The following is a 21574-nucleotide window of genomic DNA, read 5'->3' as shown; positions in this document are numbered from 1 at the left end:
TTTAGAGGAGTAAATTAGCAGGTAGAAGATTCCTCTCTCTTTCTTACCCTTGTCCCATCTCTCCCTCTGTGTTGCTCTGTGTTGCAAATAAATAAGTAAATATTTTTTAAAGGGAAAGGTGAAGAATTGAATAAATTTAGTAATAATAAATAATTAGAAAATTTTTCGTTTTTACCCTCAATCTCATTCCACATATTTTAGTTCATTTGCTCTCCTAGGAAGCACTCCTAAGATGACATACTGGCATCAAGGGATGATAATAGAGTAGGACAGATTTCTATTTATATAGAAGATAAACATGGAATTGCTTCATATTCACAGGCAACACACCCGTGTCCATCAGCATGGGGCCAGGTATCTGCACTGTACCTGGCCTACACTAATAGATCATGACAGGAGGGGTCGTAAGCTTTGCTCACCTTCATCTTCCTCTTAGCCCTACCACAGTTCCTAACATACAGTTGGATGCACAAGTCTCAGGTTTATTTGTTTTTATTGGAAAGGCAGATCAGATTTATGGAGAAGGAGAGACAAAGGTCTTCCATCTGCTGCTTCAGTCCCCAGATGGCCGCAATGGCCGGAGCTGAGCTGAACTGAAGCCAGGAGTCTGGAACTTGTTCCAGTCTCCCACATGGGTGCAGGATCCCAAGCTTTGGGCCATCCTCTGCTGTATTACCAGACCATAAGCAGGGAGCTGGGGGGAAAGTGAATAGCAGGGACACAAATCAGTGACCACATGGGATCCCAGCATGTGCAAAGTGAGAATTTAGCCATTGCACCATCATGCCAGATCCTTGGGTGGCTATTTTACACAAGAGCTAAGGTGCCACTTGGGATGCCCACATCCCATATTGAAGTACATGAGTTCAAGTCCCACCCCTACTGCCCACCATCCAGACTGCTGCTAATGTACACCCTGGGAAACAGCAAATGATGACTTGAATGCTCAAGTCCCTGCCACCCTTGGGAGACTCGGATGAAAGTCTGGATTCCTAGCTTAAACTTAGCCCAGCCCCAGCTGTTATGGCATTTGAGGAATAAACCAGAAAATGGAGATCTCTGCCTCTTTCTGCCTTTCAAACAAATAAGTAAATTAATAGAATATTTTAAAATGTAAAATTCTACATGGCCCCCAAGGTCACACAGTTTTAGTGTCCTAAAGGGAGGGCCCCTTTAGCCCTATGATTACTGGAACTCAACACGTATTTAGAAAGACAGCTTCATTTTAAACTTAAGTTTTTGCTATTGAGATAATTACCAGGCACCTAACAAACAAAAGTGTACATCTACTGCTTACAGAAGTTAAAAGCATCTATTCAGATCTTGGTTATTTTGTATTGGCAAAGCCCAAATAATGCAAATGTTATGTGAAGTTTGGCAGTACAGAAGCAGTTTGTAGATGGTATCAGAAAGATCAGAAGATTTACTAATTTGTGTCCCTGTAAGTATATGCCTCAATGTCTAGGCATTTTTTCTTTTAACCTTACATTCTACATCTTTTTAAAAAAATTATATGCAGCATTAAGGATGTGACAGCTCCGTCTTGATTCTTAACCTGGATGTTTAAGGATGTCTTTCATTAGTTAGTGTGCCCCAGATAATGTCTCTATTTGCATCCTCCTTATTCCTTGCCTGACCCCTAATGGTCTGGAACACAGAGGGTCACTTGAGTTGATTTCTGTGGATCTCAGGCTGGCTCAGATTTGTGCATACTTCATTCATAGAGGAGATCATACTAATTTCCAAGCCCCACTCTTCAAGACATTGTTCTAACATCAGATATCTTAGCTGCTCTAACTCCATTGTCTGGACAGGAAAACATTTTAAATCTTTGCAAGCAATTTTGATGGACATTTCATTGTGCTCTGTATTACTTACATAATTAAATTTCCTTCACTTTGACGTCTGTTTAAAATTAAATCGAGAAGTATTTTTGAGTTCCATTGGGCAGTTAACTTTGTTTAACTGGATTTGTTCTGCATACATATGAAATGGCATCCTAGGAGTCAATGCACTTCTCGTAGATGTGAGAAATGACAGCCTTCGTGGGCAGAGTAGCCTCCTGCTGTTCATAACAGGCTGTCCATATCTATTAAGCTGATTTACCCTGTAATTCCAAATGGTGCTTATGTTTTTGTGCCTGCATTTTGGCAAGCTGGACCCTTCTTATCTTTTTTTTAAGATTTTATTTATTTTTATTACAAAGTCAAATACACAGAGAGGGGGATCTTCCGTCTGATGATTCACTCTCCAACTGACCGCAACAACTGATGCTGAGCCGATCTGAAGTCAGGGGCCAGGAGCATCTTCCAGGTCTCCCATGCAGGTGCAGGGTATCAAGCCATTGGACCATCCTCAACTGCCTTCCCAGGCCACAAGCAGGGAGCTGGATGAGAAGTGGGCTGCTGGGGTTAGAACTGGCGCCCATATGGGATGCCGGCATGTGCAAGGTGAGGACTTTAACCACTAGGCCACCGTGCTAGGCCCCCTTCTCATCTTTAATCCTGGCTCTTATTGACCCAGTTGTTCATCAAATTTTGTATGAAGGTGACACACGGGAATGGAGATATGAATGGAGAGTTACTATTCCAAAAGTACTGGTATAATATTTTCAAAGAATTGTCCCAAATTGCTGCTTTTTGTTGTATTGTTAATTAGTCACAGTGCATTTCAAAATTCATTAGATTCATTTTTTTAAAAATATTTATTTTTGGAAATGAAAAATACACAGAAAGGAGATACAGGGAGAAAGACCTTCCATCTGCTGATTCACTCCCCAAGTGGCTACAATGGTCAGAGCTGATCTGAAGCGAGGAGCCAGGAACCTTCTCTGGGTCTCCCACAAGAGTGCAGGGTCCCAAGGCTTTGGGCCATCCCCCACTGCTTTCCCAAGCAGGGAGAGAGTAGGAAGGGAAGTAGAGCAGCCAGGGATCCCAGCACATGCAAGGTGAGGACTTTAGCCACTAGGCTACCACGCCAGGCCCAAGAAGTCATTAGGTTCTTAAAGGTCTGTCAAAGTCTTTAAGATTTATCTTGTTTATCTCTATACTTCAAATAATAATAGGCTTATCATAACATTATTTTAATCCTTACATGAGCGAGTACAAAAGCTGTTTAGAACTGACATATGGTGGATGTTGTTAGTTTAGTTATTATTATTTCTTGGTTAATATTACTCCTTATAACTTCTCAGTATAGCAACAAGTCACTGACTCTCCCATGGTTTCTGCAGATTAGGAGTTGTGCTTGACCTGTCGCAAAGAGCATGAGTGTCGGAGACAGTTCCACTTTGTTTCTGAGCCTCACTGTTGACTGGCTGTGTGACTTCTTGAAAGGGATTAACCTCAGAAAGCATTTCTTTGCTGTACAGTGCAAATAAGGCAGATGCAAACAGACATGATGGCACTGGTACACTCACCTCTGACTTCCTCTGGACCACAGATGACACCATACTGCATGAGTGCACATGTTCGCTAGCATAAGGCGTGTCATTTCCACAGTGGACTGTGTAACGGGCGAGACTGCCAGACTCTGCACTCTTGTTGGATGCACTGTTTGCAGATGGGTCAAACATGCAGCAGCACCATTTTCTCCATATTTTAAGACATTCTTAAATGGTTAGACAGTTGCTAGACTCATGCTGAGAAATCCAAGTCTGCTATGCACATAGTAGGCGCCAACTGGATCTTTATAGACTCATGAGAGGACAAAGTCCAGTTTGTAAGGGTAAAACATGTGGAGTAAACATTCTACATTTGATAGAATTTTGCAAGTAAAACTTGCAGCTAGGCCAACAAGTTCAACTCATCTATCTCTTCAAGGATCCAAGGTTGGGTCGTACTTCCACAGATCCCTAGTGGTCTGGGAAAGTGCTGAAGGTGCCAAGGAGAATGGTATCCTCCTTAGTCTCCTTCCTGGATCCCGCATAAGCATTCTCCAAATCCAATCACTTGGGTTCTTATCTGATTCCCTGAAGAAGTGCTCTCATTTTGGGTTATATTCTCATCTTTGTTCCCAAACCCAGGAGCCTGAATAACAAGAAAAAAGAAAGAAATCTCACAGCCAGCCACACTTGCTTTTCCAAAGTAGTAACTTATTTTCTTTTTCTTTTAGAGATTTATCATTTTTTTTTATTATAAAAGCAGACTTCACAGAGAGGAGGAAAGACAGAAAGATCTATCCGCTCATTCACTCCCCAAGTGGCCACAACAACTGGAGCCAAGTCGATCCAAAGTCAGAAGCCAGAAGCTCTTCCGGGTCTCCCACACAGGTACAGGATCCCAAGGCTTTGGGGTGTCCTCCACTGCTTTCCTGGGCCACAAGCAGAGAGCTAGATGGCAAGTGGAGCAGCCAGGATACAACCCAGCGCCCATATGGAATCCTGGCATTTGCAAGGCGAGGACTTTAGCCACTAGACTACCACACTGTCCCCAGCAACTTATTTTCTAATAGATTTGAAGCCATGAACCTCTGAATTCTCAACATTCAGGTCTATTTAAACAGTTTCTAGTATCTTTTCCTGACCCCAAATTACTCCCAAGCATTAATTGTTCTGGTGGTTTCATGGCCACATTATTTCATATTCATTACTGTTTTTATGAAAAATTATAACACTAATTAGAGCAGCTTCCAGTTAATTCACTTGGTGATTCATGACTCTTCTCCCACATGGTGTTCTGCATGTGGTCATCCTGGAGAAAGCCTCCACGGGTAATTGCAGCTCTATTCCCTGAGTGAGCACCTAATGCCATTAGTTCTGATCTGCAGGCGTGGCCCACAGCTCGGATGGTGCCTGGTTACAGCTGCACTCATGCCCCTGCCCTCTGGATGTGGGGGTGGGAGTGGGGGAGCCAGCAGGGAGGAAGGGATCCTCAGGAAGGGCTCCAGGGCAGCCAGGAGAGGACATCTGAGAGAGGAGGTGGGAAGGGCTCCGGGATTTGAGTATCACTTTAATATCTTTTGCATACACAAGTCAGAACAGAATGGAACAAAACGTGCCCTGAGAGGAGGTCAGAGTGTGGAAGGTTGATTGTCTGTGTTCTGGCAGATGTGTGGCCAAGCACTGAGCTAGACTTTGGAAGCCTGGTTTCCTCTAAGAGCTCTCACATCCAGTTCTTTCAATTAAAAATTTATTTCACCCCCATTAGTCTGGCTGCTATTAAAAAAAAAAAGAAAGAAAACAAAAAACAAAAAGTGTTGGTGAGGATGGGGAGAAACTGGAGCCTTGTGTGCTGTGGGTGGGATTGTAAAACGATGCAGCCCCTGTGGAACTATCCCGGCATGAACACTGCATTACCATGTGACCGCAAAATGTCACTTCCAGACATACGGGGTAGAGGAACTGAAAGCAAGGTCTCAAAGACAGACTTCGTTATCCTGTATGTGGCAGCATTATTCACAACAGCCAGAAAGTGGAAGCATCCCATCTGCCCATCAACAGATAAACAGTGTAAAAGCATGCACTGAACTGTTACTGAGTCTTAAAGTGGAAGACATTCTTCACAGTCTACAGCATGGTTGAGCCTTGAGACCTGATGCTTGGTGAAATAAGCCAGTCACTAAAAGACAGATGGTATAGGATTTCACCTCCATGAGATATCTAAGGCAAAAACACAAAGCAGAATGTCGGGTCAAGACGAGGGGGAAATGAGTAGTTGTTTAATGAGGATATGGTCTGTTTTGCAAGATGAAAAAGTCCTGGGGCTTGATTGTGTAACAGTATGGAGACACTTGACACTACAGCTATATATTTCAGAAGGGTTAAACAATGTATATTTTACCTCAATTTCTAAGAAAAATATTGTCACTTATTTTGCAGTGCTTCCTTAATTAAAAAAAAAAAAAACAGAATTCTGCCACTCACAATCAACGTCATTATTTTCTTTTATCCAAAGATTTTTTAAGTTACTTTAAAAATACACAGAAACTCTCTCAATGTAAGCAATCCAAATGATAATGGGTAGAGTGTTCTTTGCCTATTTCCTTGTACCCATCTTCATTACTTTCCAGGATAATCACAAAGGCAGCTGCTGATCCAGGTGCCTCCAACGCATTTACTTAGCCAATTACAGACTCACAGGGAAAAAAACATCTTGTATTATATCACAGGTTTGCGAGCAGTTTTAGCAGAGCTGTATCACCCAGCATGCAGCATGCTGAAGCTCTCTTCTTTTGCAGAGGAGTCTCTGTCCACCTTCTGCATGTAACTCATGTTCCACAAACCTGTGCACTGCATAGCTTCTTGCAGCATGAGTGAGTACCTACCGCACTGCACCTGCAGATTCTGACAAAGTGAGCCAGCCTGACTGTCCCACCACTTTTCACCAGAATGTTCCTGGCTTCAGATCCCTGGAAAGAGTACTGAGCATGAAGGAAATCTAGGCCTGTAGGAAGGAGGCCTCCACCAGAAAACCATGGTAGGGAGGATTTGCCCAGATATTGTTTGGGCTTGGTCTCCATTGCCCAGACATATGTTTAGGGCTTGGTCTCCATGCTCCAACCCTCATCATGGATTCTTGGTCATTTGGGAAGTGGCATGGGTATTCTCATCAGTGTAACCACGCTGGAACGATCAGAAGCTTCGGGCTGCCCCTAACATGCCACCTCCAGCTCCTCCTCCACTGGGGACGCTCCCACTCTTGAGGGCCCGAACTGGCCACCAGTGGGGGTCATGGGCCTTGTTCACCATCCCACAGGCACCCACTGCCATATGAGCCACTGGCTGCTATCAGGAAGTAGCCATTCTCGGGTCACACCAGCCCAGGTGGGGTGCGGTGGGGGCTGCTCAGTATCCAGCTGGAACCAGTCCCTGTGGCTCTACACAATTGAGCTTAGTCCTAGGCAGATTATTAACAATCCTGAACATCTTTTATATAGTTATTAGATATTTGCCTTTTCTCTGTGACGTATCAAAGGGTTTTCTTTTCTTTGCCCATTTTCTTACTGCAACGTCTAGCTTTTTCTTAGAAATAAATTTCTGATAGTCTACATATTCTGGATTTAGGACCTTTGTCAGCTGTATGCATTACAAATACTCATGGCTCTCCTATTTATTTTCAAGATTGTTGTTTGATAAACTGAAGTTCTTCATTTTAGTGGATTTTGATACATAATCTTTTTTTCCCTTGGGTTAGTGTCTGCTGAGTCCTATGAATTTTTCTCGTGATTATAAAGCTGCTGGTCTGTTACTCTCTCAGGGCTTCATCATCTTGCCATGCACACTCATGTCTGCCAGTTATGTATGGTACAAAGCAGGGGTCAAGAACTGTACCCTGCACAATGCTTATCCACTTCACCTGCATCCATCACCACACTTCCTCGTGTCCTATGTTGCCAATCTTGCCATTAAATCAAGTGCCCATGTGTATATGGGTCTCAATCTCTGCTTCCTGCTCTGTGCTACTGGCCTGAACTTATATATAACCGCATCCCAGCACAGTGCCATTGACATCTTATTAAAGCTCTTGATGGGCCTGGCACCGTGACCTGGCAGCTTAAGTCCTTGCCCTGAACGCACCAGGATCCCATATGGACACCGGTCCTAATCCTGGCAACCCTGCTTCCCATCCAGCTTCCTGCTTATGGCCTGGGAAAGCAGTCGAGGATGGCCCACGGGATTCTGCACCCTTGTGGGAGACCTGGAAGAAGTTCCTGGCTCCTGGCTCCAGATCAGCACAGCACCAGCCGTTGCGCTCACTTGGGGAGTGAATCATCAGACAGAAGCTATTTCTCTCTGTCTCTCCTCCTCTCTGTATATATCTCACTTTGCAATAAAAATAAGTAAATCGTAAAAAAAAAAGCTCTTGATGTAGCAGCTCCTGCCTTGCTCTCTTTCATCAAGAATAGCCAGATTGGGGCCAGCACGACTGCTCGACTGGCCAATCCTCCACCTGCAAGCGCCAGCATCCCATTTGGGGAGTTAATCAATGGATGAAAAATCTGTCTCTCCTCTCTTTCCAGTAAAAATAAATATTTTTAAAAGAATACTGAATTATTCTTTTTTTTTTTTTTGCACTCTGCTGTAAGTTTCAGAATCACCTTATCAAATTCCAAAAACTAAAAGAAAAGACAAAAGGAAGGGTGGGAAGGAAATCTGCTAAGATTTTGGCTAGGGGTTACATTGTGTCTAGAGACCAATATGAAGAGAACTGAACTCTATTTTAAATGCTAAGTCTTCCAATCCATGAATGTGGGGGTTCTTTAATTTCACTTTCACAATTATGTACTTTTTCTCTGTCAAAGTCTTGCATTCTTATTGTCAGAGTGGTATTGTGTTCTTTTGATCCTATTATTAACAACATCTTTTTCATTTTTAGTTTTGTTCTATAGATATACAATTGATTTTTCTCTGCTGATTTTGAGACATTAATTCTAACAGTTTATCTGTGTATTCTCTTGGATTTTTTCACGTACACACAATCAATATTGATATTCTGTTTGCTCTGTAACTAGCCACCTCACTGAACTTCCTATTGGTTCTAGCAATTTGTCTTTGAGGTTGTTGGGTTTTCTAAGTAAAAAGTCACATTAGCTTGGAAGGGTTCTCTCTGTGCCCGGAGCATATTTGGTAGCTGTTAGTTACATGCAGTCTGGATTCAAGACTGTCTGAATTGGAACCCTAGTTCCATTACTGACTAAGTAACCTTAGTAATTTGTTTAATCTCCTGTACCTTGATATCATTAATAACAAGCTGCCTTATAAGGTAGTTGTAAAAAGCAAATGACTTTATAGTGTTAAAAACATGCCAGTCAGTTGTCTCATCCACTTTCCCCCATTTCTTGACCCTCCCCACCCTAATTGTTGGTCCACATGGACATGCATCCTTCTGAAATATGTAAACATATTAAAAATAAAATGAATGTATTATTTTAAAAAGCATGCCAAATAATTAGCTATCACCTTATGTCAGCTTTTGTCACTTATTTTTATTTATTTATATTTTTAATTAATTTATTTTTTATTGGAAAATCAGATATACAGAGAGGAGTGGAGACAGAAAGATCTTCCTTCTGCTGATTCACTCCCCAAGTGGCCGCAACAGTTGGAGCTGAGCTGATCTGAAGCCAGAAGCCAGGAGCTTCTTTTGGGTCTCTCATGTGGGTACAGAGTCTCTAGCATTTGGGCCGCTCTCAACTGCTTTCTCAGGCCACGAGAAGGGAGCTGGATAGGAAGCAGGGCTGCTGGGACATGAACTGGCACCCACATGGGTTCCCAGCACATGCAAGGCAAGGACTTTAGCCACTAGGCTACTGAGCCGGGCCCTTGTCATTTATTTTTATAGATTTATTCATACACGTGAAAGGCAAAATTAGAGAAATAAGGAGAGATTGATCTTCCATATTCTGATTCACTCCCCAAATGGCTCAATATCTGGAATCAGGCCGTCCAAACCCAGGAACAGCAACTCTATCTGGGTCCTCCACAGGACTGGCAAGAACACAGCTGCTGCTTCCTAGGCAAGTCAGCAGGTGGCTGGCTGCGAAGCAGAGTAGTGGACTGTGAGCCAGGATCCTAACACAGGATGCAGGCTGAAGTGGAAACTTAACCTACTTGCCATCACACCCACCACGGCTTTGATGATTTTATCAAGTAGTTCCTTTTTTTTTTCTAACAATATTGGTTAAATAATCTTTTCTTAAGCTTATTTTATTATACTGGCTACTTTTATACTATCACACTGAATAATAATGGTGTTTTGAAGGCCTTATCTGAAACTTTCTCACTTTGAAATATTGCTTTCTGTTCTGTGTTCCTTTCTTCACGTCTGACATATCTCAAATCCTCTTTCTCCCGACTCATGAATCTGCTTTAACACTGCAAAGGGAGAGAATTCCTTCATTCAAAGTATGCCATTCCTATAAAGCTGAAAAACATTCATAATTAAATGATTTGTTTGGAGACCCTGTTGGAGCAAGAAACACCAGCCTTCCCCCTTCCTACAGAAAGAATTCTCTGTTAATGTAATAAAATTCCTGGGAACATTTGGGATGAGCACAGGGGTATTTATGACCATACAGAGCTGCTAGTCTTTGGGGGGGCATATCTTGAGTTCTTAAGTTTCACTAAATCTTAGAAAGCTGAAACATGTTTTTAACTTATTTTAGTTTTCATAAGGAGTACATGTACTATTTGAGTCATTAAATAACTGAAAGTCCCTTCTTACAGGAGAGACCTCCTGAACTGCATAAAAGTCTGGCATGACAACCACCATGGCAAATTTGCTCTTAATGTCTCCCAGTGCTATTACAGTATTTCTCCTTTTCATCTTCCATCTTACTGCCTTTCTTTACACACTGTTATGTATTGATCTATTTTCTTTGTAATCACATTCTATTCCTGTTTCATAAAATTCTCTCTCTTTGCATCATATTGTGATTATCAGGTGATTTTCTAAAACATTCTTTTACCTTTCTGTACAATATTTTCAGATAAATTTTCTTCGATTTTCAGATGATGGTTTCCATTTCTATTTTATTCTGTTTATTTCTATTCTATCTGTTTTTGCATCTTTTTGGTAGTGTTTGCTCTCACATGAAAAGAAGACTCATTCACACTCAATGTGTTGAACAGAGAAGTGTTTTTGCACACAGCCTGCCCTCTGCAGCTCAGTGCTCACTGCCCTGTGCCACCTCACCAGCTCATGCCCCCACCGGAGCACCTAGCATCTGATCAACTCCAGCCTGCTCCAGGAGAATGAGGTGTATGCAGCAGTGCCCAGTAACAGCTGCTCACCCTGATCACTGTGGGAGCCCCACCTGCAGGAAGTCCTGCACCACCACCAGCAACAGGCGGGTGGGCAGGCTGTTCCAAAAATCACCCATCAAAGTATGCTGAGAATGGCTACATTTGAATTTTGGAACAGTTGGAAGACTAAGGCATTTTTTTTCAATGTGGGTGCTATTTTTTTAATCCAGGCCCACTGGCCTGGTAAATATTTAGGTGAAAATTCCCTAAAAAATGTAACTCCTCTCCCAAAGCACCACCAAAAGTGTTGCTTGCAGTGACAGTCATCAGTGTGATAAGTCTGATCTTTCATTATGGGTCTCAAATGATTTTAATAGGAAGCTGGAGAGGCCAGTCAGTCATCTGAAGCCAGATGATTCTGTCCAGAATTAAATATCTGTTTTAGCAATTCAGGGTTTCCTAGATGGCTTGGCAGAATGCAGGGCAGAGCTAAGGATTCCTGTGAGCCCAGGCTTCTGCACAGGCAGAATAGATGACTAGGGCTTGTGAATTCAAAGCTCACTGTCCCAAAAGATGTATTCTAACAGACTTAAGACCTGCTGGACTAAACACTGAGGGCTTCTCTGTTCTCAGGGCTCTGTTGCCGCCCAGCCCTGTTCAGAATTGGACAATGTCCCCTGGGAGTTCTGCTCTCCACATTCCTAAACTAGCAGCCTGGGCTGAATGGTTTCTAAAGTCCTGCTGTTTAAGGGCTCCAAGGTTTTCCTGCCAGCCTAGATCACCTGTGGTTAAAATCCCCTCCTTCAGGGATCCCTTTTTTGCCCTTGGGCTTTCTGCTGAAGGAAAGTGGAGATGAGCCCTGAGCAACTGGGCCAGCTGCAGGAGCTCTGGGCAGCTTGTCTGTCTCCCTCTGCTCTCTCTCCTCCTTCCCTCTAGCTCCCACATCCTCCTGACTGTAAGATTTTTCTCTAATAAACCATGCAGCAGGGTTCTCATGGGCATGTGAGCTGTTCACCCTGGAGTATCTCGGCTGTCCAGGATAATCTAACAAATGGGTAAGAGGTCTTTCTAGGGCCTTGCCTTGATCCACAATTGGAAGGCAGCAAGAGAGGGGAGGAAGGCCAACAACCAGTGGACTCCCAAGTCCCTTGGCACAGAGCACCATCCCCTATCCCCACCTCTGCTCTTGGCTCCCTAAATGGATGTTGGTCTGGATGTCACTGCCTCTATCGCCTGAATGGAGTAGCATCTGGTCCATGTAGACAAGGTTATTTTTCCATTTTTTAAAAGATTTACTTACTTTTATTGGAAAGGCAGATACACAGACAGGAGGAGAGACAGAGATTCACTCCCCAAATGGCTGCAATGGCCAGAGCTGAGCCGATCCAAGGCCAGGAGCCTGGAGCCTCCTCCAGGTCTCCCATGTGGGTACAGGGGGGACTCAAGAACCTGATCCATCCTCTGCTACCTTCCTAGACCACAAGCAGAGAACTGGACCAGAAGTGGAGAATCTGGAACATGAACCAGCGCCCCAATGTGATGCTGGTGCTTGCTAATGGAGAATTAATCAACTGAGCCATCCCACCAGCGAACACGAGTTTCTGAGAAAGCCAGCTCTCTACCTTGAGTCAAAATCTCCCCTGATTCGGACCAGGAACACTTGCACAAAGTCCAAGCTAAGAATTTAGCTCTTAGAACCAAGTTCATTTGACTAGCTCAGCCATAATCTGGATCCAGGAAGCCTTCGGCAATAAGGTCACACAAAGAAATAGAACAAACTGCAGAGTACCTAATTGCAAGCCATAGATTCCAAAATGTAAGCAGCAAAGAACAAATACTGGTGTTTAAATAGCCCTTCTCCCACCAGCAAGCCTTCCCTGCTCCAAGGTGGGTAGGAGCTGGCTCCATGTGACCAACTGCCTAGAGCCTAACCCCCAATCATTGTGTGTCAGACTCTGCTCTGCCTATCCTTCTAACAATTTACTGGTGTCTGCATTTAGCCTGCATCACCAACACTGACCAGCATTGATGATTAGCTAAATGGTAAATATATACCATCAAACGTGTTCAGTTATTTTTAGCCAATTTACTTATTTGAGATGCAGACAGATAACACACAGATCATCCGCAACTACTGATTCACTCCTCAAATACCGCAAGAGTCATGGCTGGCCTAGACTGAAGGCAGGAGCTGCCAGTGGCAGGTCTGGGCACAGGTAGCAGGAATCAAATTGCTTGAGTCATCACTGCTGCCTCCCATGGGCTCCGTCAACAGGAAGCTGGAGTCAGGAACTAAAGCTGGATGTGGGCAAATGAACTGCTAGGCCAAAGGCCATACTCCAAGTTTGCAGTTCTTCCACTTTTTTGCTTCCTTGTTTAAATGCAAGATCTTATTATTATTCAGAAGGCTCCTCAATACAGAAAGTAGTTCCTCTTGAAGGATGCTTTTAAATCACCATCACCTCTTACGTGGGCTGGCTATTCTCACAGCAACAAACTACCACCTCTTCAGAAGAGCCAAGTGAAAGGAGGTTGTTTACTTATTTGTTTTTTCTCATCCCAAATACCCGTAGCTTTCTCAGGGAACAAGGTCAGACACAAATGTAAACTGTTTTGTAATTGATTTTCCTAGCATAACCCCATTTAATGGCCAGGGTTGATCTTTCCAACATAACCACAAGCCCCACATTCTCCCTGGAGTATTCCCTCTTCCACAAAGGTCACACTCCCCTTGGCACAAGCCCTTCTAAAAGGGGCAGCTTCTCACTCTTCAGCTACAAGATGGAAAGGATTCTGGTGTATGCATAGTTTTCAAACCCATATACACGGAGGTTAAGTGTCTGCTGACGAATGCACCTGGATGCATTCCTTCCCTTCCCCCTCTCCCTGCCCTGGCGAGATCATATTGAACTATTCAGGGAAAGTATTTACTGAATGCAAGGAGAGTACAGCACTGCTGCATTATTTATGATGGGCTAACAATACCCATCGTATGTAGAAGGTATTTGGGCATAAATTAGTGATGTGAGGAAACACCAGTGGTCCAGAACCTATTAGGATCTCTGACACGTGTGTGCAAACACAGTACAGTCTTACCTCTTGTACAAGGCAAGAAATTGGCTGTGTGACAGTTTCACAAGGAAAACAAAGCTCTTTAACCTTTTATTTGCCATTGTCCCTCTGAGCAGTTCATCTACTGCTGAGTCAGACCTGAGAAATAATTTCAAATCCTGAATTTCTAACCTCTGCAAAGGAAGGCTGTTTACATTTCCTGCATGCCTACTCTGTGCCATATGTTATAGCTGGTCACTTGAGGCCCAGCATGGTAGCCATCATTATCTCCCTATACAATGAAAAAATTAAGGTGCAAGTTTACGCACCTGGTAAGTGGCCAATGTGGAGTTGGAAACCAGGCATTGATTTCTGACTGAGGCTTTTCATCGTACACTTCACCCACTCCCTCAACAAGAAGGCAAAGGGGTGTTCTCGCTATCTATGATTGGTTATTTGTCACCACAGGAATGCTGCCCAGCACAGAACAGCAGGATGAGAAGCATAGGCAACATTTATTTTTGCTCAGGAGTCTGCAAGTTTACTGGGCTGCTCTGATGATCCAGAATATGTTTGGCTCATCTCAGCTGGGCTCATTCAAACATCTACAATGAACTGCTGGGTCAGCTAGGTGCAATCCCACAGAGCCTGGGCTAGAATAAACCATCTCCTCCACCAGACCCACTGCAGAGTTCCAAGTCCCAGCACTAAGCACAGAGCTTCTCAAGGCTTGGCCCCAGATTTGCCGCACTGTCACCTCCACCACTAAGCCAAACCAAGCCACAACATCAGCCCAGATCCACAGAAAAGTGAATCAACCCCACTTTTGCTGAGGGCAGTTGGCACACTAGAAGAGATGTACACACTAGGACACTTTTTGCAAGTCATCTGCCTTAGCTCCTCTTTGGGGCTGCTTCCCCAGAGCGCCTGTTCCCTTAGCTCCTTCCTCTCAACGCCTCTCCCTGATTCTTGGCTACAGCAGATGACTGGGTCACTTGCCCAGCCTCGAATATCCTTGTTTGGCATTAGATCTTGCTTGCAGAGCTGGGTCTTCCCCAAAGCCTTGTGCCATGACCTCACACTGGGCCCTAGGCTTGTGGTTTGGGGGACTGAACAGAGAGCAATTTCTGCAGGACACCCTGTGCTCACTGAGTCAGGCTGGAAAATGACATTTGACTGGGGGGCAGGAATGTGTATAGACACTGAGCAAGTCCTCGCCTGAAGAGAACATGGTCTAGGGTGGAGCGTGGTTGGATGGCATTGGCTCAGAGTCCTACTGGGAGACCCAGGCAAAACTAGAAGATAGGCATGAGCCAAAAAACCTATGAAAAACAAGTGAGAGACAAGAGTTTAAAAGTCCCACATGAAGGATCTGAGACTCCTGGGCTGACTACTGACAGCTGTAAGAACTCTGGGCAAGTTACAGAACTACTGCCTCAATCCTTTGGGCTCTTGGATTTGTACGTTGGAAGACCACAGGCCACAGTCTTGCATTTGCTGGTATGAAATCTGGGGGGGTTTGAAAGCTATTAGGAAGGTATGTGCAGGATAAACTGGCTTTTACCTTTTAGGAAAAAAAAAATACTTATTTGAAAGGCAGACTTTCACAGACAGAAAGAGATCTTTCATCTGCTGGTTCACTCCCTAGAGGGACACAGTGCCCAGGGCTGGACCAGGCCAAAGCCAGGAGTTCTATCCAGGTCTCCCACATGGGAGAGAGGGAACCAGACACTTGGGCCATCTTCGACTGCTGGTTCGAAAGTGGAGCAGCCAGGGCACAACCTGGCACCCACATGGGAGGTGGAGACACAGATGGTGACTTAATCCACTACACCACACCACTAGCTCCTTCATCTAGTCTTTCTCTGCAGTTTGCTAAATATTAAATCTTCACCATTTTCCTATTTTATACATACATACATATACACACATAACTATGGAAACACACAGAAATAAAATAAAATGTAATTTGGCAATCATACCTAATAACCCTATTAAAAGCACTAATAAAGTATTATCTGAAAAATCATCCATATTGATATGAAAATTGAAAGCTATACGGTTAATCCAAAGGATTATAAATTGAGGGAGAACATCCGTAAATATTTGCAGAAGCTTTTTGCCCTGAATTTGTTACTAAGAATTTATCCATGCATCACTATTTTCTTTTAAAAGATTTATTTTACTTATTTGAAAGCCAGCAGCAGAGAGAGAGAGAGAGAGACACAGGAAGGGCTTCTAGCCACTAATTTACTCCCCGGATGTCCACAATGCCTAGGGCTGGGCCATGCCAAAGCCAGGAACCAGGAACTCCATCTGAGGTGGTAGGGGCCCAAACACTTGGGCCATCTTCTGCTACTTTCTTGGGCACATTAGCAGGGAGTTGGATTGAAGTGTTGCAGGCAGCGGCTTCACCCGCCAGCTATAGTGCTGGTTTCCACACCTCACTGTTTAAGTAGAGTCCTAAAGAAGAAAGTTTGGCACCAGGCAATCCAGGAGGTGGACCCAGGATGAGGCAGCAGTGCAGTCAAGCATACTGGTTCCTGCTTGTCAGGAGGGCCTGAGAGGCCTCCCTGCACACAAGGGGGGTCCCTTTAGGATGCATCTGAGTATGGGTAACACCCTGGAGAGGTGAAGAAGAGACCACCCCTTGAACCTATGTCAAACCTGGAATGTGGCCTTGGGGTCCTCACACTCTAGGTCTTTATTTATTTCCCTTTGAAATGAAAATGATTGTTGCCCAATGGCCCAGCTCTGGATGGCTATGATAATCCAATAAGAGAAATGGTCAGAAGTGAACATTTCCCTAACTTATCTCATCAAAACCTTTCTAGACACTTGCATTATGATTTCTTTAACCAGATGATGAGACCAGCATCCAAGTGCCTCCACCTATAAGACTCAGACCCTACAAAGGCCTTCACCTGTTAGTGCGATTTCCACATGTTCTTTTTTTTTTTTTTTTTTTAAAGATTTATTTTATTTTCATTACAAAGTCAGATATACTGAGAGGAGGAGAGATAGAGAGGAAGTGGAGCTGCTGGGACTAGAACCAGCGGCCATATGGGATCAAGGCGAGGACCTTAGCCACTAGGCCACGCTGCCAAGCCCTCCACATGTTCTTATACTTTAACATTGTGTGCCATTGAACCCTTACAAATCACTTTCCTAAGAGACCAAACCTGGCTGTGAAGTAGGCATACCAGGTCTCTAAGTGAAAATGGCATTGACAGCCCTGTCCCAGCCATTCAACTGCATCTGTGACTCCAAGAAGGCTCAATCAGTAGTGTTACATGGAGATATCACTGCCTTCTAGGAAGCTGTAGGCTAAGGAGCAGCTGTGACCTGGGAAGAAGCATTGTGATTGTACACGCCAGTCCACATGCAGAAACTCATTCATCCTGAGCCAAAGAGGCGCTGGCATCCACAAGTCCTGACACTGTCTTTGGGCTTCCTTCCTGCCCATACAACCCCTACCTTCTGCTTCCCACTGAAGCACAACTGGCTAAATGAGCTCTTTCACAGTCTTGCCCTTCCTGCTGGTTCTGGTGTGTTTTAATTTTTCAAAAGTCAGAATGAAGGGAATTTGAGTCAAAATGAGACTATCATCCTGTCATTTCCAATTTCATTCTGTTAGCACTTTTTAGAATTGTGGTGGTAGAAGGTTTGATTTTGGAAAGAAAAAAAAAGACTCACTTTGAAGTTCCGACAGCAGGAGGAAGTTTCGGCCTCACTGTAAGCATTTCTTGAGGGTGACTGTGAAGGAGGAATTGCCTCCCTGGCTTCTCTCGGGGCCAGGAGTCTGCCCTCCCTTCCCAGAATCCGAATTCAGAAAGATTTTAAGGAGGTGCTGGGAGGGCATGGACAAACTAGGAATGGCGACTACAGTTGGCTCCAAACCAGACTGTGTGAACCAGTCCTGTGGTCCCACCCCTATAGCTAACGGATGCCTTCTGTCACTCAGAAATGAGCTGGAAAGGCTGGGTATTGACAGCCAGGCAATTTGCACAATGAAGTTTAATGGCTTACATCACTTTGTACAACTCTGTCAAATGCTGTCAATGCATCGCCTTCCAGGTACTGGCACTCCCACTCCCACTGACTCTTATCCTTCTCTTTCCCTTCAAGCATGCAAACGTAAAGAACAAGAACCAAACAAAGACAGGAACAACTCCCAGAAGAAATCCCGCCTGGTGTTCACCGACCTCCAGCGCCGCACACTCTTTGCCATCTTCAAGGAGAACAAACGCCCGTCCAAGGAGATGCAGATCACCATTTCCCAGCAGCTGGGCCTGGAGCTCACCACTGTTAGCAACTTCTTCATGAACGCCCGGCGTCGCAGCCTGGAGAAGTGGCAAGACGACCTGAGCACAGGGGGCTCCTCAGCCACATCCAGCACTTGTACCAAAGCATGACGGAAGGACACTCACTTGGGCACAAGTCACCTCTGAATGAGGACAACAGATACCAAAAGAAAACACAAAGGAAAAAGACACCAAATTCACAGCTGGGGCCCTTCACTGGTGATTTGAAAGCACAATTCTCTTAAAAGGAAACTTCTAGCTGTAATCATAGGCCAGGTTTTTTTGTCTTGTCTTGTTTTGTTTTGTTTTTAATGGCTATGGAGTCCAAGTGCAAGCTGAAGTTAATCTCTTTAAACCAGACACTGTCCTCTGAGCGTGCTAAGCATTACAGAAACTCAAATGGGGCCTTCCTGTAGGAGCTGATTCCAGTAAGGTGTCACCTAGGCTCAGGATTGCTGAAAATATCAACAGTCCCACTTAAGTTCTGCCAACCTCATGTCATCAGAGCCCACGTGAGAAACAGTAAGACTTTAGTCTGTATAAGGACTCTGAGTTTAGGCTTCCAAGATGCTTATGTGAGAGAAGACTCTTCCACCAGATTGACCTCATTTGCTTTCCAAGTGCTTAGCCTCAAGATACCACAGTCCACCAAAGTTCACAGCCATAGTATGAAAAACATCAGAAAGGTAATTACTGAGCACAAGTTTAAATATGGAAGTTAAAAAAAAATCCAAGGACCTGTTTTTCCAACCCAGGCATCTGTTTTCATTGAGTAGCTTAGAAAACTTTAAGTTGATTCAGTTTACAATTTTCTTTACCTCCTGGAAATCTCACATGGTCTTGGATCTGTCCAAAAACAAATCAGTTTACTTGAGCTCAAAGTATCAAGCACAACAAAAGGAAACAGAAATAAGAAAGGTTCTGGATTTACCACATCTGGGTTTTCAAGGAGCCTATTGTGAAGTCATTGGAGAGTCACTGGGAATATGGCTTCAAGCACACTTCGCAGTTTGATACAAATTCTGCTTGTACCTAATGCGGATGAACACTCAGGAGGCCAACTGAACTGTTATGGTACATGGAGAAAATGCAACATTTTAACAGATCTAGATATTTTTAGAGCATTAATGTGTCCTTCTTGGTTTATTAGTCATGGTTCCTTCTACTGTGCATTTTGATCGTCACTCATTCTCACACTGTCTGATTTGTGTTGTTCCTTCATCTATCCAGTTAGTAGGAACGTTTTCAGTGTTTTCTAGCAAGGAAAAAAAAATAATAGACCACCACACATATTGCTCATGACTGTCATATAGTCATAAATCTCCTCCATGCTGAATCATTCTTGCAGAATAACTACATAAATCTGGAAAGAAGAAAAAAAATAAAAACACAGCACACCAAAGAAGCAGAATACTGCAAACCAAAGACATTTATTACTTGCCATTTTCTAGCCTAAAGATACTGTGATTACTTTTAGAAATCAGAAAACCTCTGCAACTCCGAATGGCATTCAGCTCTTGCATTTGGCTCACCATCAGGCTGAGCGGACCAGCTACACCAAGGACAGTAGCCAAGCTTTGCCACGTCAGCTGTGGTTCCTGGCTGTCACCTTCCAACAGCAAGCAGAAGAGAGTGCCCATAGAACTCTGGGAGATTGCAAAGGTCACCATGTGCATATTTACCAGTGAATGGCCCCAGGTGGGCACGGGGGTGGAGGGTGGTGGTATTCGAAGCAAGCCAAACGCTGCAATGATTCTTTACAGACACTTGAGAATGACTTTTTTTATGAATTACTTAATCGAAACCAAAGAAACTTTCTCTGCACCTACTTCTGCAACAAACAAAACTGTCCCATTAAAGTGAATAAATAAATCCGTGAATCAATGGAAATCACCACCAAGAAGGAAGCACGCCAGAAATAATTTAAAAAAACATCAAAACCAAAAAAAAAAAAAAAAAAAAAAAAAAAACCAACAGCGAGACACACTGTGTTCAAACAGACCTCTTGGGACAATTTTTGGAAGCAGATTTTAAAGAAAGGGTTGAGACAAGAAAAGAAGTAAGGAAGGGCCTCGGTGGCTGCTGCTTCATTTGACAACTCACGCGGTAATCTTAAAGTTGAAGATTGTCTTTAATTTGTGCCTATGCAGTTTTTTCAAAAAAACACAGAACAGAGCAACAGAAACCTCAACAGCTACAATACCAAAGATGAGGATTTCTCACACCTTTTGTTTCAGTTCATTATCTCCTCTTGCCTGGCTAAATACTAATATCGTCATTGATCTGTACAAAGGTAATCAATTTTGTTTCTCTGAGCAACAAAAGGAAAGGGTCATTTATTTGCTGTTATTGTTTTCCTTTAATTTTGTCATATGGGTTTTTTAACCCCAACATGGAATCTCCAAAGGCTTCCATGGACTGCAAGTGTAAGATGTTGGGATACTGAATGACGTCCCCCTCTCTGCTCAGCAATGCGGGGAATAGTCTTGTCACTTGAATGTTCTTTGCTTAACCCTTAGACTTGGTTCCTTCTATGTTCAGAGTCTGATCATCAGGGGAGGGAAGGAGAGTGAGAACCAGGGGTGGGGGTCTTGGTGACACATCCTCTCCCAAGCCACAAAACCAAAGAGTTCATAGAGGAGTTTACAGCCTCGTCTTCATGGGACTGCTACATCCTAACAGGGCTTCATTTGGGGGTGGGGGAAAATATGTAAAAATAGTTTCCAGTTTCTACTTTTCTATTAGCTTTTTAAGAATCACCTGTAAAGTTGCATTTCTAAAGAAAATATATAATATATTAATACATATATAGACCAACTTGACATTGGTGATCACTCAAAATTCTTGCTGTCCAAATTCAATGTCTTATTTTTGTCAAATGTTTCATTTGCTAAGTATTCGGTTCAGAATACTGCTCATTTCTCCTTCCATTCTAGAGTTAATTTGCCACTGGGGATGATGTGGCGTATTCACATTTCTATGAAAATTCCTGAGAAAGGTTGAAACTCAAGTTCAAGCACTTCAGCATTTAACCTGTTGGTAATGGATCCATGGTGTAAAGAAACTTGATTTGTATTTTAAGTGCTCTCTATTCCCTGCCTCGACCATGATCGAGATGGTCAGCGAGGCTCCTCCAGCACAGAGAGCTCAGCCATGGACAGAGTGCAATGCTCGTCTGCAGCCTGGGAAGGAGGCTCAGTGATCCACTCCCCCAGTGATGGGCTATGAGGCCAGCCCCAGGGACTCTACTGTTCTCCAGGGTTATCCCCTTAGTTAGCAGATCCACCAAAGGGACTTCTCCCAGACAAGTCCAACCCCTGTGGCAAAGGGCTGATCAGGTTTCCTCAGGGTGGTAATTACCAATTTGCTTCAACAAGCCTGTGTGCAACCACAGCTAGCTAGCACTGGGGTAGGTTAGTGGTGGTGTTGGGATTGGGGTGTTGCAAACCTGGAGAGAAAATGAAAAGCAAGTTTTGAGGAGAGGCTCTCTACCCATCTCCTTGATTCCACTGTGCAGGAGCAGCAGTCATGGAGC

General features: G+C 43.7%; 1 protein-coding gene across 1 annotated transcript in view; it reads left to right on the top strand.

Annotated features, from left to right (window-relative positions):
• ONECUT2 (one cut homeobox 2) overlaps window positions 1-20013 on the top strand; it is a 37407-nt gene extending 17394 nt beyond the window's left edge. Inside the window, exon 2 of the mRNA XM_004579474.4 lies at window positions 17864-20013. Within this exon, the coding sequence (XP_004579531.3) occupies window positions 17864-18150 (287 nt within the window). The 3' untranslated portion in view covers window positions 18151-20013. The remainder of the gene's footprint in view (window positions 1-17863) is intronic.
• The last annotated feature ends 1561 nt before the right edge of the window (window positions 20014-21574 follow it).

This window comes from Ochotona princeps, chromosome 18, assembly GCF_030435755.1.
Source record: "Ochotona princeps isolate mOchPri1 chromosome 18, mOchPri1.hap1, whole genome shotgun sequence".
Classification (NCBI taxonomy): domain Eukaryota; kingdom Metazoa; phylum Chordata; class Mammalia; order Lagomorpha; family Ochotonidae; genus Ochotona; species Ochotona princeps.
Note: the sequence above shows the minus strand (reverse complement) of the source record. Positions and strands in the feature narration are given on the sequence as shown.